The sequence below is a fragment of the Rhineura floridana genome, chromosome 2 (genome assembly GCF_030035675.1).
Source record: "Rhineura floridana isolate rRhiFlo1 chromosome 2, rRhiFlo1.hap2, whole genome shotgun sequence".
NCBI classification, from domain to species: domain Eukaryota; kingdom Metazoa; phylum Chordata; class Lepidosauria; order Squamata; family Rhineuridae; genus Rhineura; species Rhineura floridana.
The window spans coordinates 99386965-99403349 of NC_084481.1; the positions used below are offsets into that span (position 1 = coordinate 99386965).

The 16385-nt window shown below is 43.3% G+C and overlaps 1 protein-coding gene across 1 annotated transcript in view; it reads left to right on the plus strand.

The window, feature by feature from the left end:
- Positions 1-15030, plus strand: part of LOC133377961 (membrane-spanning 4-domains subfamily A member 15-like) — a 72917-nt gene extending 57887 nt beyond the window's left edge. Inside the window, exons 7-8 of the mRNA XM_061612748.1 lie at positions 13132-13254; positions 13946-15030. Coding sequence (XP_061468732.1) covers positions 13132-13254; positions 13946-14128 — 306 coding nt within the window. The 3' untranslated portion in view covers positions 14129-15030. The remainder of the gene's footprint in view (positions 1-13131; positions 13255-13945) is intronic.
- Positions 15031-16385: the final 1355 nt, after the last annotated feature.

The following is a 16385-nucleotide window of genomic DNA, read 5'->3' on the forward strand; positions in this document are numbered from 1 at the left end:
CACCTGAAATTAGGGTTCTACAAACTTGGACAAGTAGAACACCAACGAAGAACTGCTATAACTAGTGCCTCAAACAACCCGAGTGCTATAAATTGCCTGGAAGAGACTAGTGAAACCCCTCGTCAACCTCACGAGAAAAAGAAAGAGGGGGAGGGGCTCGAGAATAGGCCAGGGCTGCCAAATAAACTAGGCCAACATAGGGGGGTGCAGAGAAATAAAGATGAAAGGGCACAGGATCAGCCCGAAGCACGGGAGGGGGGAGAATGGGGAAGGCGTGCCACAGCCTTATAATTTGCAAAGCCCAAAATGTGGGGTGGAGAAGCTGAGAGGGCGAAGTAGTGCCTCACTCTGTTATCCCAGCGGCCACGCTTAGCAGGCCAGAGAGGCCCAACAGTACCAGGTTGCATGCCCGACAGCCACGCTGGGGGGAGGGGCAATGGGGGTGATGTGTCAACCCCCAGCAGCCCCACCCGATGAACACGGGGGGGTGACTGGGGAGGCACACTGGCACCTAAACGCCCACCAATGTCGCCGGCCCGAGCACAGGAAAAGTGTGCACAAGTGCTAGCCAAGCACCCATGACACCAGGAGGGGCCTGGAAGGGAAGTGAGTGTGCCAACACTGTTTTGCTGAGGTCGCTAGGCCGGAACAAGGAATGGCCATGCTAGCGCCAGATAAGCGCCGAAGGGGGGGCGACGAAGGCCGAGAAGAGCCACAATATGAGCACCGCCACCAGAATGCTGCCTTGCCGAAGACCAGCTATGCCGTGGAGAAGGAAGACCAATGACGACGACCACACAAAGCAGGCCCAGCACAAGTCTCATGTTTAGCCTCCCTCTCTCGCACCCTCGCTTGCCACGAACGAACATGAGGGCAAGAATTAGGGAGGCAGAGCTGTATTAAATACAGCCACTCCGCTCCCTCCCATTGAGGTGCGACGCAACCTCACCCCACCCCCTCATCCAATTGCCTTCTCTGCCCAGTTGGGGTGAGGGCAAACCTGCCCCCACACGAAGGTGGGAATGCCATTGTCAAACCAGTTGGTCATTGCAGAACATTAAAAAAAAATAAAATCAGTATTCGTTTCCTACATAATAAAAACTGATATCTAAGTAAGCACTGCCAGAGAAAGATAAACAACACAAACACAATTCTTTCCTGTTCACTCAAAAGTCCCATCAATTTACAGCACATTCATAACAATGTCTTCTCAAAAGTCGTATTGAATTCAATGGGATCTACTATGGGAATATGGGATTAGCATTGCGTTTACTCCCACAAAAGCAAGTATTGGGAAGGTTTTCAAAACACTGCCCTCTTCAACAGCCCAGGATTTGACTCCTGCACACAAGAGAAAATAAACCTGAAATGTATGTACTTATCCAATTTATGAGATTTTCAGATAAACGGGAAAAAAACACCATTTTCTAGCATTGCAATGAGGTCTAGGCACTGCCTTGAAGGTCAACCAATTACAACCCTGGCTTCACCTACTGGCTGCAATCCTGAAAGGGCGGGGTTAGACCTACAAAGTTCCAGAACAGATCTGTTAAAAAGATTTAACAGTTGCAGGAGGGCTGATGTTTTGATGTATATCTCAAAAACTGGACCACCTAGAAACTTAATTTTTTAAAAAAATTAAAGCAGAGAATCCAGGCCACCTAATGGGCTAAATGGGCACCGGGTAGCATGGATAGAATCTGGGTAAAACTCAGCTAACCAGGCAATATGGCAACCCTAGTCATAGGGGCATGCCTGAGTGATGTAATGGGGTGGGTCTGAGTGACATCATAGGGCGGGCCCAAGTGATGTCATTAAGCATGATACATTAAGCATCAACCACAATGGCTTGGCACATACAATTCAAACAAAAACATTTCTTTGATTGGAAATTAAGATAGAAATCTTAGCTAAAAGATGGAGCTTGGGTAGGGGACATTTAATCTAGCCAACTTGCTTCTGGCAAAAAGGGTTTAAGTGCCCTCAGGCCAGGCCCAGAGCTTGGAAGTAACTCGTTATTTTTAATGAGTTACTTGTAATTCGTTACAATTTTAAATAACGAGTGGGTAATTCCATTACATTTGGCAAGTAACGGAACGACTAGTAATTTCCCTACTTTTCAGCTGCAACTCTAACGTTTCCACGTTAGGTTGCACGTTACTTGGGGGCGGGAACAAGGGGAAGTCAGCTCCTGGCTGTGATTGGTGAACACAAGACATGTGTCTCACACTGATTGGACCTCTGCGCAGACTCTCTCTTCTTTCGTGATCTGTGTTAGGATGCACGAGGGAAGAGGTGAATAGGCAGGGCCTGCTAGCGTCTGAGAGGACAAAATGGACGCCGGAGGAAAAAGCCAGGGCAAGGACAACGGAGGAGAAGGCAGCAGCAGAATGGCGAAGAGCTGTGGAGGTGAGTGACGATGATTTGTGTGTGTGTGTGTGTGTGTCTGTGTATGCCCCCCCCGCGGCACCTTCTACCTACTCAGAGCAGAGTAGGAACTTCGGCCTAGAGCTTGGAAAAGTTACTTTTTTGAACTACAACTCCCATCAGCCCTAGGCAACATGGCCACTGGATTAGGCTGATGGGAGCTGTAGTTCAAAAAAGTAACTTTTCCAAGCTCTACACTTCCTTCCCCCCCTTTTTGAACTCTCCCCCTTGTTCCCATGCATACATGTGTGCTGTATTTATCCAGACAGAGCACTCCTGCCTTTTAAAATGCTGGCTAGCTTTTTATTGTATATTTATTTGAACTCCATCTTTCTTTTTATTTGTATTTTTGTCCTGTTTAATCACAAGACTGAATTGTATGTGGGACAAAAACTGTCTCAGTAATAATAATAACAATAACAATAATAATAATAATAATAATAATAATAATAAATCATTAGGCGTATAAGAAATGGCTTAAGGCTGATTTTTTTGTTCTTGGCAGAGATGAGGTGAGAAGTAGGGTCCTTGCAGCTCCTCCTCTCAGTCCCCCAGCTCTCAAACTCATGTTCTGTGAGAAAGAGATTCCCAGTCCCAGAGAGAGACAACTCCTGTAAACCCCATTGTCATTTGAATTTGGCTAATGAATGCTTTATTCTTTCATCAGAACTTTAGCAGTAGTACTAAAATATTAATAAAAAAGAAAAGGGAAAGAAAAAATACTTTACATACATCATTCAGCTGTATTGCTAATTATAGATATAGATATAAAAGATAAACAGCATTTTGTCAAAAGTATTTTTGTCTACATTTTATACCTCATCCTTGGTTTTCCAAGCTTGGCATGGAATGCTTCTCATACAGAATTAATTTGAAATGCTGCATGTTTATTATCATAATCATCATATTCAAAATAAAAAATATATGTACCGCCTTCAAGTTGATTCCGACTTATGGTGACCCTATGAATAGGGTTTTCATGAGGCTGAGAGGCAGTGACTGGCCCAAGGTCACCCAGTGAGCTTCATGGCTATGTGGGGATTTGAACCCTAGTCTCATTTTGTTCTCACAACAACCCTGTGAGATAGTAGGTTAGACTGGCCCAGGCAGGGTTATTCAGTGAGCAAAAATGATGCAAATAGGATCTCTTTTAATTGTGCTATCGACCTGCTAACTTCCACTCTGACTGGGGGATCTTGCAGCATGGGGAAGAGATGGGGGCACATCACAGCTGAAGTTCACCCATATAGGAGCATTATCTCTTGTTTATTACAGAGACGCCTGTTGCAGGTTTTGCTGCTAAGAGCAGCAGTCAGTTAGTGCGGCCACTTGCGTCACAGCTTGTTGATCCTGAGGAGGCAAAACTAGAAAGTGAGGTTCAGAAAGGAGGCCCTGTGCACGAGGAGGAGGAGGGCATGAAGCAGTGCCAGTTGCCCACAGCCACATCTGCAGAACAGCAAGTACCATGGTTTGGCTTTGAGAAAGCTTGTACATTTGTGAGCCAGAGTGGGAAAAATGTTGTTGTACGATGCAATTACTGCCTTCCAAGGATCAAAAATCTGAGATCAGCTGTTTCCTCCTCATCCAATGTGAAGAAACATTTTGAGGTAAGCCTTTGTCATGCTGGTCCTCAAAGAGTGTCCATTGTCTATTTATGTTTAAATTGTGAAGTTCCTCTTCCATTTTTTCTTGGATTCATGCTTTGTTCTTCCTCAGAGGGCACACCCTGAGAAGCTGAGAGCAATTGAAGAAGCAATAAAGGCAAGGAGAAGTGGCCTTCCTGAACCAATGCATGACACCCCTCCTCCCAAAATGCTGAAGCAGCAGCAGACAACCCTTGAGAGGTGGGGATCTGGCAGGGAGCCTGTCACCCAGAGCAATCTCGACAGGAGAATCATTGATTTTATTGTAGAGGAGACATTACCACTTCAGACTGTGGACAAACCATCATTCATTAATCTGGTTCGCATTGGACTCCCCAAAGATCTCACCATCATATGTGCCAAGACTCTGAGAGACAGAATTGAGAAGAGAGCATGCCACATGAGACAAACTCTTGCAAACCGAATGGGTGCTGTGGCATATATAGCAACCACTGCAGATTGTTGGACCAATGGCAAGAAGAGTTACTTTGGGGTAACAGCCCACTGGATCAACCCAACTACCCTGAAACGTGAGGTCGGGGCCTTGGCTTGTAAGCGTCTGAAGGGGCACCATACATACGATGTCCTTTCAAAAGCACTGCATGATGTACATGTGCAGTACAGGATCCACAACAAAGTTATGTGCACTACTACAGACAATGGCTCCAACTTTGTGAAAGCGTTCAGAGTTTTCATGGCCAAAGAACCAGTGGAAGCTGCAGGCACCAGTGACGATGATGGTGATAACCAGGAGGAAGAGGAGGCTGAGGTGGAGTTTGTGCCTATCTGTGAGATCCTGGACACAGGACCTGAGGCAGAGGAAGAAGCTGCAGACTCAGGAGAGGATTTTGTTTTACCACCACACCAGAGATGTGCTAGCCACACCCTCAACCTTGTGGCAACACAAGACATAGAGGCCATGCTTTCTGACTCCTCCAAAAGTAGTCTTCTTGGTCCTTTCAAGAAACAGTTTCGTTCCTTGATGGGAAAGTGCAGCAAGTTGTGGTCCAAGCAGAACCAGTCAGCCCAGATTGCTGAGTATATCCATGCTCAATGTGGTGTGTATCTGAAGGTACCGAATAAGACCAGGTGGAATTCCACCTTTGATGCATTGAAGCAACTACATGAGCTCCTGTCAACTGTGCCACTAAAAATGCATGCCATAATGGACCGCTGCTCCTTGTCCAGGATCACAGCTGCTGAGATTGAAGTGGTACAGGAATACACAGAGATTATGGAGCCACTAGCCCAGTCCCTAGATATCCTGCAACGGGAGAACGGCATGTTCATGGGGTATTTGCTACCAACGCTCTGCAATCTGGACCGCAAGTTGGAAGGACTGGAAAACAAACCTGAGAGGTACACATACTGTTTTCAGCTGCTGAGAGGTGTGCGCGAAGCCCTAAGAAAGCGGTTTGCAGCTATCTGGGAGGACAAGAGGCTTTTCTGGCAGCCTGCCTACACCCTCGCTTCAAACTAGATTGGCTGGAATCGTGTCAGGCCACCACCCATACCAACAAGTAAGAACATTAGGGAAGCCCTTTGGGTGGATTACTCCAAGGGAAATGTTGTCTCAAGGGAGGCATCAGAGGCTTAAGGTGGTAGGCAGGGGCTGGGCCTTTTCTTCCTGGGGCTCCTCATCACAACCTTGGGTTGCTGCAGGTAATCCTTAAGGGTCTGCTGTGCTGCCCCATGAGTGTGGTGACTTGGTCACCTTCCTACCTTCCATGTCATCATCCACAGGCTCAGGCTGGACCCTGAACCAGGGGACATGACAAGCATCAGGAAATGAAGAGCAGATGATGGTTTCCTAACATATATGTGTTAACATATCCTCTCTCTTTCTTAGATACACAATGGAAGCCTTGTTGAAAGCTGAAATAAAGATGGGTGTACTTAATGAGGACAGTGATCAGTCTTCAGATAAAGACCAGGAAGGAGATGACTTAGAAGATGACTTCTTTAACTTTCTGCCCCAGGGCAAGAAGTCAGCAGTGGACACTGCTGAGGAGGAACTGGTGAGGTACCTGAGGTCTCCCAGCAGGGAAGTGTCATCACTCCATGGCTTTCCACGTGTGCTGCGGTGTTTTTTGCAGCACGACACAGGCATGCCTTCAAGCGCCGCAGTAGAACGCCTGTTCAGTACTGGTGGCAACGTAATGACTGTAAAAAGACATTCCTTGTCTGACATGCTCTTTGAGCATCTTGTTCTTTTGAGACATAACAGAAACATATTATAAAAGCATTTCAAGTGTAAAATTTGATTTCAAGAGTTGGGGTATCTTCATTGCTTGGGGGGATGTGAGATTCTGTTATGCCATTATGTTAATCTTATGGATAATTTTTTTTATTCTACTACCCCCTGTGTGTGTGTGTTTATTTTTAATATTGTTTTAGGCTTCTTAGATGTGCAGCAGCCAAGGCCAACACCTTGTAGGAGTTTTTTTAAAAAAGTAACTGAAATGTAATTGTAGTGATTACTTTTGAGAAAAAGTAAAGTATCAGTTACTTTCAGAGCAATTGTAATTGTAACGGTAATTACTACTTTTTGGGCCAAGTAATTGTAACTGTAATTTATTACTTTTTAAAAGTAATCTTCCAAGCTCTGGCCAGGCCAGTCACCAGAAAGCCATTGTAAGAAGAAACGAGACTAGTGTTGTGGAGATGTTAGATGGGAGCACTCAGGAGTAAAGATGGATGCCCAATTCTGCAAGGACTGCAATTCTAAACACACTTACTAAGCCCCATAGCTCAATAGGACTTACTTCTCAGCAGATATAGTTTGGATTGTGTTGTTGGAAAAGCTTGACTAGGGATCCTCTGCAAAGATATCCATATTCAAGTAGGGTTGGCAACCCTCTGCCTAGAATGCCCTACCCCTACCTTTTAACATCCAAATTTCTTTACAAATTTAACCCTTCACTTCAGAAAGAGGTCTGAGAAATGAGTAAGAAGATTCTCTACCCTTTTCTGTCTCCCCTGTGGGCTGCTATAAACTCACTTTATCAGCCAACCCAATTCCAGTGAATATAATTGACAGAAAGAAAGCACACATGATTTGGTCTATCTTCATAGGCAGCAGCTTGGGAACAACAACAATTGCAACCCATGCTGCCCAGTATGTGAATTCTCTTTTTACCACTATTGGGCAAGAAACAAACAACAAGATGCATCATTGGTGGGTTTAATAGGGTTGAGCAGAGTGCATGGAACCACTATTGTTGCTTCTATGGATGAAAGAGAGAGAGGATAAAGGTACATGAAATGCAAATAGAAAAAAAGAAAAGAAAAGACAGTGATGATTTCTTCCATGCAATACCATACCAACCACAACAAGATTCCTATGAGTAAGGCAGAAAACTCAGTATCCCACAACCAGTCAGGATTCCTAACCAAAAACAAAAACTAAAATAATCCTGGCAGCCAGTTAGCCAAGATCACAGAAATCCCCATGCAGCACAACCTGACCCAGGAACTGCAGTTAGTGCAGAATGCTGTGGCACGATTGCTGACATGAGTGAGGCCCTCTCAGTACATAATACCTCTGCTCTGAAATCTGCACTGGTTGTTGATTTTCTACCAGGCCAAGTTCAAGGTGTGCTTTACATTTTATAGGTACCACGTAGTACCTCTCCTGCTCTTGTAAGAAATCAATCCTTTAGCATGGCAGTACCTACACTTTGGAACTCCCTTCCTATTGACGTTAGGCAGATGCCTTCATTGTACTGTTTTCAGCACCTGCTAAAAACATTTCTTGTTTAGGCAAGCCTACCCTGGCATATAGAAACTATTATGCTTTTTATCTCTTTTTAACTCATTGTTGGTTTTATTATTTTGATTATTTTTAAACTCCTGTTTTTAACTGTTTTTGCCAATAATTGTTTTGTTTTAATTCTTTCTGTAAACTGCTTTGAGATTTTTCCCCAATAAATTGGTATATAAATGTTGTAATTAAAATACATCAATAAATTTTAGACTCACTATGGCCCTTGGGTCTCTTTCCATTTTTAGGAACAAAGGAATCTGCCTCATATTGCTCAGGCTGTTTGTTGCCATCTAGCTGAGTACTGATAACATGGACTAGCATTAGCTCTCCAGAAATTCACTTCCTGCATCTAAGTGTTGTCATATGCAAAACCAAATCTGAGGTTTCTACCAAAATCTAATCTGACTCTTCATTACATTATTTTAAACACTTAATAGCTGGAGGGCAAAACTAAAGTCTTTTTACCTTGGACAGTGGGTTGTGCATATTTAAAAGGCACCATTGTATCAGTTAATTGAAGTGTGTGTATGTTTGTGTGATAAGATAGACTGAGAGAGGAGTAAAAGTGGTGGTGGGTCTGAAATGAAATAACTGAAATTAATGAATTTAAATATAAGTGATAGGACTGAATGAGCGAAATGAACTATGACAAAAGATCACAACTGAATAGTTTAAAATGCAACAGCCATCCTAAAAATAAAATAATCAAAATATGAAACTGAAAAAATAAAATAGTAAGAACTGTGACAAGTGAATTATACAGCCATGAGAGTGGTTGTATACTATAGCCAGCGTGGAGTTTTCACATTCCACAATGTTAAATTGAAAATACCCCCATGTCATTCTGATGCTTCCCATAAGCTCATTTCAAAACAAAACCTTACAAAACTTATAGTCCTCAACTCAGAAACGCTTGCTTAACAACCCTCTAAATTTTCATGGCAATACACAAAACAGTCAGAGAGAATAGAGTTCAAAGTCTAAAAAGAGAGAGAAAACCCCCAGAGCTCTTAGGGACTTTTTTCTCTGAGAGTTCTCATAATCTGTTGAAATTCCTTAAAAATCAGCCATGTTCACAGGGTACCTGGAATCCTATTACTGACCTTGCCCCATACTCTGACCTTCATCTTCTGCAGTTTAAAAGTTAAAAAATGCCTGGCTGATTTTTAATTAATTTAATAAATTTTGCATTGAAGTGAATGATAGTGTCGGGCATGCTCAGTAAGAACCAACTGTCAGGGTTCTAAAAGCCAGACTCACAGTTGCTGGCCTTGGCTAATCCCATACCAGACTTTGATTTCATGTGAGACAGTCATGGCTTCCCCCAAAGAATCCTGGGAAGTGTAGTTTGTGGAGGTGCTGAGAAGAGACACCTATTCCATTGACAGAGCTCCAGCTCTCAGCACCCTTCACTAACTATACTTCCCAGGATTCTTTGAGAGAAGCCATGACTGTCCAAAGTGAAATAAAGGCCTGGTGTGGATGTGGCCAGAGACAGCTTTGGTTTAAATTTGGGTGGGAGGCTACATGTGCCTGCTATAGAATAAAATGGTGGTGGGGAAAGCTGAAAAGCAATGATACTGTTCACAATGTTTTCCTTTTGGAAAGGAAAAGGGCTTCCCATCTGCCCAGTGCCCACCCACCCCAATCTCCTGCCCTCCCCCTCCTCCTACCCTCCCTGCCCCTCCCTGGGTCAGTGTTGGACTGTGACCTGGGAGACTAGGGTTCAAATCCCCACACAGCCACGAAGCTCACTGGGTGACCTTGGGCCAGTCACTGCCTCTCAGCCTCAGAGGAAGGCAATGGTAAAACCACCTCTGAATACTGTTTACCATGAAAACCCTTGAAGGCAGTCCATTGACTTGAAGGCAGTCCATCTCTATTTTCAAATATGATTGCACAGAAATAAATCCCATTGAACTCAAAAAGTATGCAAATGATCAAACCCACACTCCCTTCTCCTCCCTCCTATCCCCTCCCTCTTGCCCCTTCCCTCTCCCTTCCTTTGCCCCTCCCTACTCATTCCCATCCCCTTCCAATCCCCTCCTTCCCTTTTCCCCTCCTCCCCTCCCCTTCCTCCTCCCCTTGGTCAGTTTTACCTATCTTAAACATGATTGCACGGGAGTAAATACCATTGAATTCTATAAGCATACAAATGATCAAACCTGCCCTCCTCTTCCCCTTCCTTTGCCCCCTCCAATCCAATCCTTCCCCCTCCCCCTCCCCCTCCTTCTCCCCATGTTCAGTTTTATCCTAACCATGATTGCATAGGAGTAAATACTATTGAACTCAATAAGCATGCAAATGATCAGACCTGCCTTTCTCCTCCTTCCCCTCTTCTCGCCCTTCCTCCCCCCCCCATTCCTTCTTCCTTCTCCCCTGCCCACTCCAGCCCTCCCCCCTCCCCCCTTACATATTGTTTCAGGTAGAGCAAATTAGGTGTGTCTGTCTCTCTCATTAAGTTTTAGGAGGAATTTTCAAACTTTCCTGTGTACCCAGGCATTTGATGGCTGAAAGATATTGTTCCTGGGAATCCTGAAGTTATTAGCTATGAGACTAGGTGTTTTTAATTATATTATTCACTTGGGGCTTATCCAAACAGAGCAGGATAATCCATGGTTTCCATATTCGGTTTGCCATCTGATAGTCCTCACTTTGCCTCCCCCCCCCGCTGTTTCCCATGGAAAAAACGCTTTTTTTGTGGCACAGCGAGATTCCCGATTTCAAACAGCAAATCGCATTTTTGCCGGTATTGCAATGAGCAGATTTAACCTGCGAAAATGCGTAACAGCACGCGACATCATTTGGACGACCGAAAAATAATAAACACACATAGCGCGCATGTCACACATTTTGCAGTCATCTGGATGAGCCCTTGCTTACTGTCCTGTGCTCCTTTGGGATAAAGTGTAGGATATAAATATAATGAAATAAAATAAAATAGGTAGACTTGCATTTAAATGCAAATCAAATGTATCCCCTATTCCTAGCTGGGACTAGGGATGGGGTTCACTATCTGATTCCATTCCATTTTTCAGTTCATCAAATGGGCTGCCATTCAGTACAAATTTTGTTCCGCTAATTATTGTGAGTCCGGATTCTCCTTTTCTTCCCCCTTTTTTTCTGAAAAATTACGTAATTTTCTCCGTTATTCTTTTTGCTGCTGTATATTTATACAATGTATACAGCAGCAGATTACAAAAATAATTACATAAATAATTACATAATTCTCACTGTAGTTTTTTAAAAAAAACACGGTCACTAACAGTCATGAATGCACACAAAGAGCAGAAGCCTGTTTGATGATGACACAAACTTGTGAATTATTCCAGAATTCAACATAAAATCCAATTTTGCAAATATTCTACACCATCCCTAGCTGGGCCCCCTGAGATCTTGTGCTTTGAGACTAGGGTGTGCATAACAATATATTTCTCCTTTTTCCTGTTTTGAGGAAAAAAATAGCAAAAGAGGAGTGGACACACATAGATATAAAAAGGTTACAGAGAACCATCTAATTGCCTGGATAGGTCATTTTCTGGTTCACACTAATAAGCTATTTTTAAATATTGGGATGGAAGTGAGAGCTGCCTTATAGAGATCAATGGAGAGATGGAGAAATCAAGATTTTAATCCAAGGCTGAGCACTCATCCCATTCCCAGCATGCAAGCTGGCTGGTGGTATTGGTATTGGTTAGCAGTCAGGCTGTCTGAACTCTGCATCCTTGCGTTATGCCACATCAAACTTTGCAAGTGTAGCCAATGAGACTTGTAGCCATTTTTAACTTGTCCATTCATTGTTCTTGCTCCCATCCCATTCTACAACGTGCGTACAAAAAGCCAAGAGATGAGCCCCCATTAACTAACAAATGTGCTAATTTTAATTTCTCCTTCATTGTGCGCAACCCTAACCCCACGTTTTATTCCATATAATCAGAATGGTGGTTCAGTCTTTCATCATGATTTTGAGCACAGTAACTGTATTGCATGGCTGTTACTCAGCAGTTCAAGGTCCAGATGCCCTTTAAAACAAAACTTCTATTATGGGAAAACTACATTTCCCCAGTACTCACGCTGCAGTAACTTGTCACTGAGAAAATGCAACATCCCCTGTAAACAGGAATACTGACTGGAATGTGGTTGTGCATTTGTCATAGGCATCAGGTGGACAGTGCTTGTGGCATAATGGACATTGAAAGGCACAGCTACTCTCCCTGTCTTTTTCTCCTGCTTGTGGATGGCTGTCTCATTGAATGCAGTAAAACTATCTAAAGACACAATACTAACCCCACTTACCTGGGAGTAAGCCCCACTGAAGTCTACAGGTCAATAGGCAATCAGATCTGGTAGGGTAATTACAGCACAAACATAACCATGTCTGCTGAGAAGTGAGTAGACATAGTTAGGTTTGTGCTGTAACTTACCCTACCAGATCCAGTTGCCTGCCATGTAATTCTGAAACTCATTAGTTCTGATATGAAAGAATGCACCCAGATGGTTCCCCAAATATCACACCCTTATTTGTGGGTCGCAAATGTGCGGGCCATTTGTCCAGTTTGCAAGGAGTAGAGTACACCAAAATGTACCCCTTACCTTTATCATAAATGGTGGAGGTTGCTTCTTCTTTCTTTATCTTTAACTTATTTCCCTGCCTTCTGTAGGGCAAGTAGAATTCGAACAGGGATGTCTCCAGATACGGATCTTTTGGGGTCAGTATTTCAGGAAGCATTCAGAGGTGGCTGCCTCTCATCTCATGTAGCGCAACAACTCACAAACTTGCCATTGTATGATATTAAACTCAGAAACAGCTGAACTACTTAGTTAGTTGAAAACTAGTAAGGAGGGAGAAGAGAGGAGGCTGTATTGATATGGAAAAATATATTAGCCTTTAGAACAGGATAGTCTACCATTTTTATTCTTGTAATCCCTGACACGCCATAGCCCCAGTAATGGATTTCCTGACTGATCTCATCAAATGTGTACTTCTGATATCTGCCAGTCTTATTCTTAAGATCTATTTATCTAATATATTCATTTTAGAACATTTTGATCCTTCCCTTTCACACAGGCATTTCTAGGTTGGTTAGACCCTCTTCACCATATAATTCAAAATTGTCATTACCTCTGCCCCCAGCACTTCCAAAAGGACATTTTCACGAAGGTTTTCAATTCAATTGTACCCATAAGGTGGTTCTTAAGACTTGTTTTAATGTGCTATGGTTCAACTACTGAGATGATGTACCAGTAAAGAGAGCTATAGAAGAGTTGTTATTCCACCTGCTTCTCTCTTTGCAGATTGCCAGCAGAGTAAACACTGCTCTCTGTGTCGTGCTCTTTTTGTTCACCTTGCTAGAGGTCCTCATCACTGTTTCAGTATCGCATTTTGGGTGCAAGGCAACCTGCTGTAACAATGAGATAGTAAGTGTTTGAATATCTTGTTCAGTGTTGAAAAGCGCAAAAAAATGTTAGGGGGAAAATGTTTAATCTCTGAATTTGTTTCATCTCTGAATCCAGGAATTGTTGGCTTAAAAAACCCATTATCTTATCCATTGTATGCTTTTTAATTTTTATGTACCCTGCTTAAAAACCTGGGCAATTAAATGGTATATCAATGGCATAAATAAATAATAGGAATTATGTGTGGTTTTTGAACATGTCTGGCCTGGAATAATGGGCTCAGGTTACAGGAAGCCAGATTTCGGCTGAACATCAGGAAAAAGTTCCTAACTGTTAGAGCAGTATGACAGTGGAATCAATTACCTAGGGAGGTGGCCGGCTCTGCAACACTGGAGGCATTCAACAAGCTGCTGGACAACCACCTGTTGGGTATGCTTTAAGTTGCACTGAGCAGGGGGGTGGACTTGATGGCCTTATAGGCCCCTTCCAACTCTACAATTCTATGATTCTGTGACTCTGTGGAGGGAGATACCTACAACAGTAAAATAATAGATAGGTCCTGCTCCCAAGCACAACATCAGTCATAGAGTTCTGTTTCAGAGGAATTTGGGACAATTACTTATATGATGATAGCCTGAAAAGTCTTGGCACTGAATAATGTCACCATGATGATGCCAGTGATGAAACCAATTCTTTTCCCCCTGTGTTTTAGGCCACAGCTTTTGAGCCCTACGTTATCGGAAATGGCATGGCCCCTGCTGAAAACAATCCAGTTCCACCTGCCTTTGCTGATATAGTGCTTTCTTCCAACATTCTTAGTAAGGAACCCAAGAGAGAAGTTATGGAAGGTACCCCACCACCACCATCAGCAGTCTCAGAAGTAAAATGTTATTGACTCCGATCAATACCTGCAAATAGATAAACATCTTCCAAATCCAGCAGGAGTGGACCAGAGGTAGAAATTGTGATGAAGGTATCTATTTGAGCTCAAACCCAGGTCCCTCCGGAGTCCAGAGCAACGTGAAATCACTCCACTTTGATTCCCCATTCCCAGAGTTTTCAAATGCATGGTCAACAGTAGGGCAGGTTCTACAGATACTGTGGCCTTTGTTTAGGCCCTAGTTGCTGTTGATTCTCCAGTATATTCAAGGCCATCAGGCATCAAGAAAAATGTAGTTCTGGTAGTTCCTACTTCCCACTATCCCTAGACTTCGCTGCGCTTGCTCAGAAAGGACCACATGGATGCCCTGCTACCTATCAAACTCTCACCCACCATATAACAGCATCAAGGGATGCAATGAAAGATGAGAAATGTAGTTCCCATAGTCTCTAGTTTCTCTATAAATTACTGTTCATACTCACCATTGTAGCCAGAGACATTTGGAACTAAGAGCACCCATGGTTCCTGGTAGGTCTCAATGTGGCTGAGCATGAGTACTCCCTTGTCTCCACCAGCAGAACAATCTAAACATGAAAAAAGGGGTACTGGAGAGGGGCATGCTTGGATGTTGCTATCAGGGCCTCATCTGCACCAGACCAAACTCAGGATCAAATTATCCCCCAAATTGTTTCTGGTGTGCACTGACAACAATAATCCTATTCAGGGCTGGCCCCAGGTATGCCGGGGCCCTTGGGCATCAGTTTGCCCTGGGCCCTGGTGTGTGCACATGCACGCACGCACACTTCCACCCCCCACATACCTGTCTCCTGTCTTTTACCATTGCCATTAACCAGGATGGAGGCCATGGTTTCCCTAAGGGGATGAAGCCTCCGCTGCCATCTTGGTTGATGGCACGCACGCGTGCTATGCATGCATATCTCTGCCATCAACCAAGATGGTGGCAAGGACTTCAGTACCTTAGGGAAACCTCAGCTGTCATCTTCATTAAGGGCAATGCTAAAAGGCAGGAGACAGGTAGGTGGGGCGAGGGAATGGCGGGCAGACGGAGCTCCTGTCCTGTGATCTGCAGCAGCGATCCTTCTGCAGATTGTGGAAGGGGAGTGGAGGGGCCCCTTAGGGGTCCTGGAGCCCCAGGGGCCCTCGGCCGGGGCCCCACCTGGCTGCCCTCTAGAACCAGCCCTGATCCTATTATTCCACACTGATGACTAGACATCAGTGATTCTATTCTTCCACACATAGGAGGGAATTCTTCTTCTAAGGTGTTGCTTGCTGCAACATATACACACACCACAGAAAACAGTGGTTCCCAAACCTTTTCCCTCAAAGACCACTTGAAAATTGCTGGTGGTCTTGGTGGACCACTTAACATTTTTTTCTGCTGCCTGTTGTAGTAATTGCAACACACTGTACTGGATGCTATATGGTTTTTAATTGTATTTTATTGCTTCTTTTATTTCTTATATTTTACGTAATGTATTGCATTAAAATTTCCATTCCATAGAATTCAAATTATGATACAATAAATGACAATAAAAGAAACAAAAGAAACAAAATGCAATTAAAAATCAATATGAATATTTAATGTGGACATGCTGCAGACCACCTGAGTGAAGCTAGTGGACCACTGGTGGTCCACAGACCACAGTTTAGAAACTTCTGATCAAAATGTCAAAAAAGAATGCTCTTTTCTTTGAGACTCTTTTTATTCATATGCAAATGTATGCAAGTTGTCACTGCTCAATCAAAGAATCAATGGATCATTCAACTGAAAATTAAACGAGTTCTTTAGTAGGTATCAATCAGTTCTACTCTGTGCCTATCCTTAATATTTTTCTTGTTAGCTTTGTCAATCAAATGTTCAAATGCAGTTCTTGCTTTGCTTGATTAGTACATTTGTGAAAGTGACCTGTTTAGACCCACATGACAGTTAATACTGCATTTTTCAATCATATTGGCCGCAATCACAACTTATAAAGATAGTCATAAGAATAATAATGCTTAATGTTGGTATACTGTTTTCTGTGGCTGAAATTACACATTCTACTCAAAGCCATGTAAAAATCTCCCTCTTGTCACTTATCTCCCATGGGACAAAAACCAGAAGCTTCACCACTTTAGAAGATGTCTGAGCCAGCACTGACCATACAAACAATAAAAAATACTGAAACCCAATGTGCATTTGAATATGTGTCCTCAATATGTGTGCAGTGAGCGCATATTATATGCACAAACATCTGCAAGAGGTTCCTAA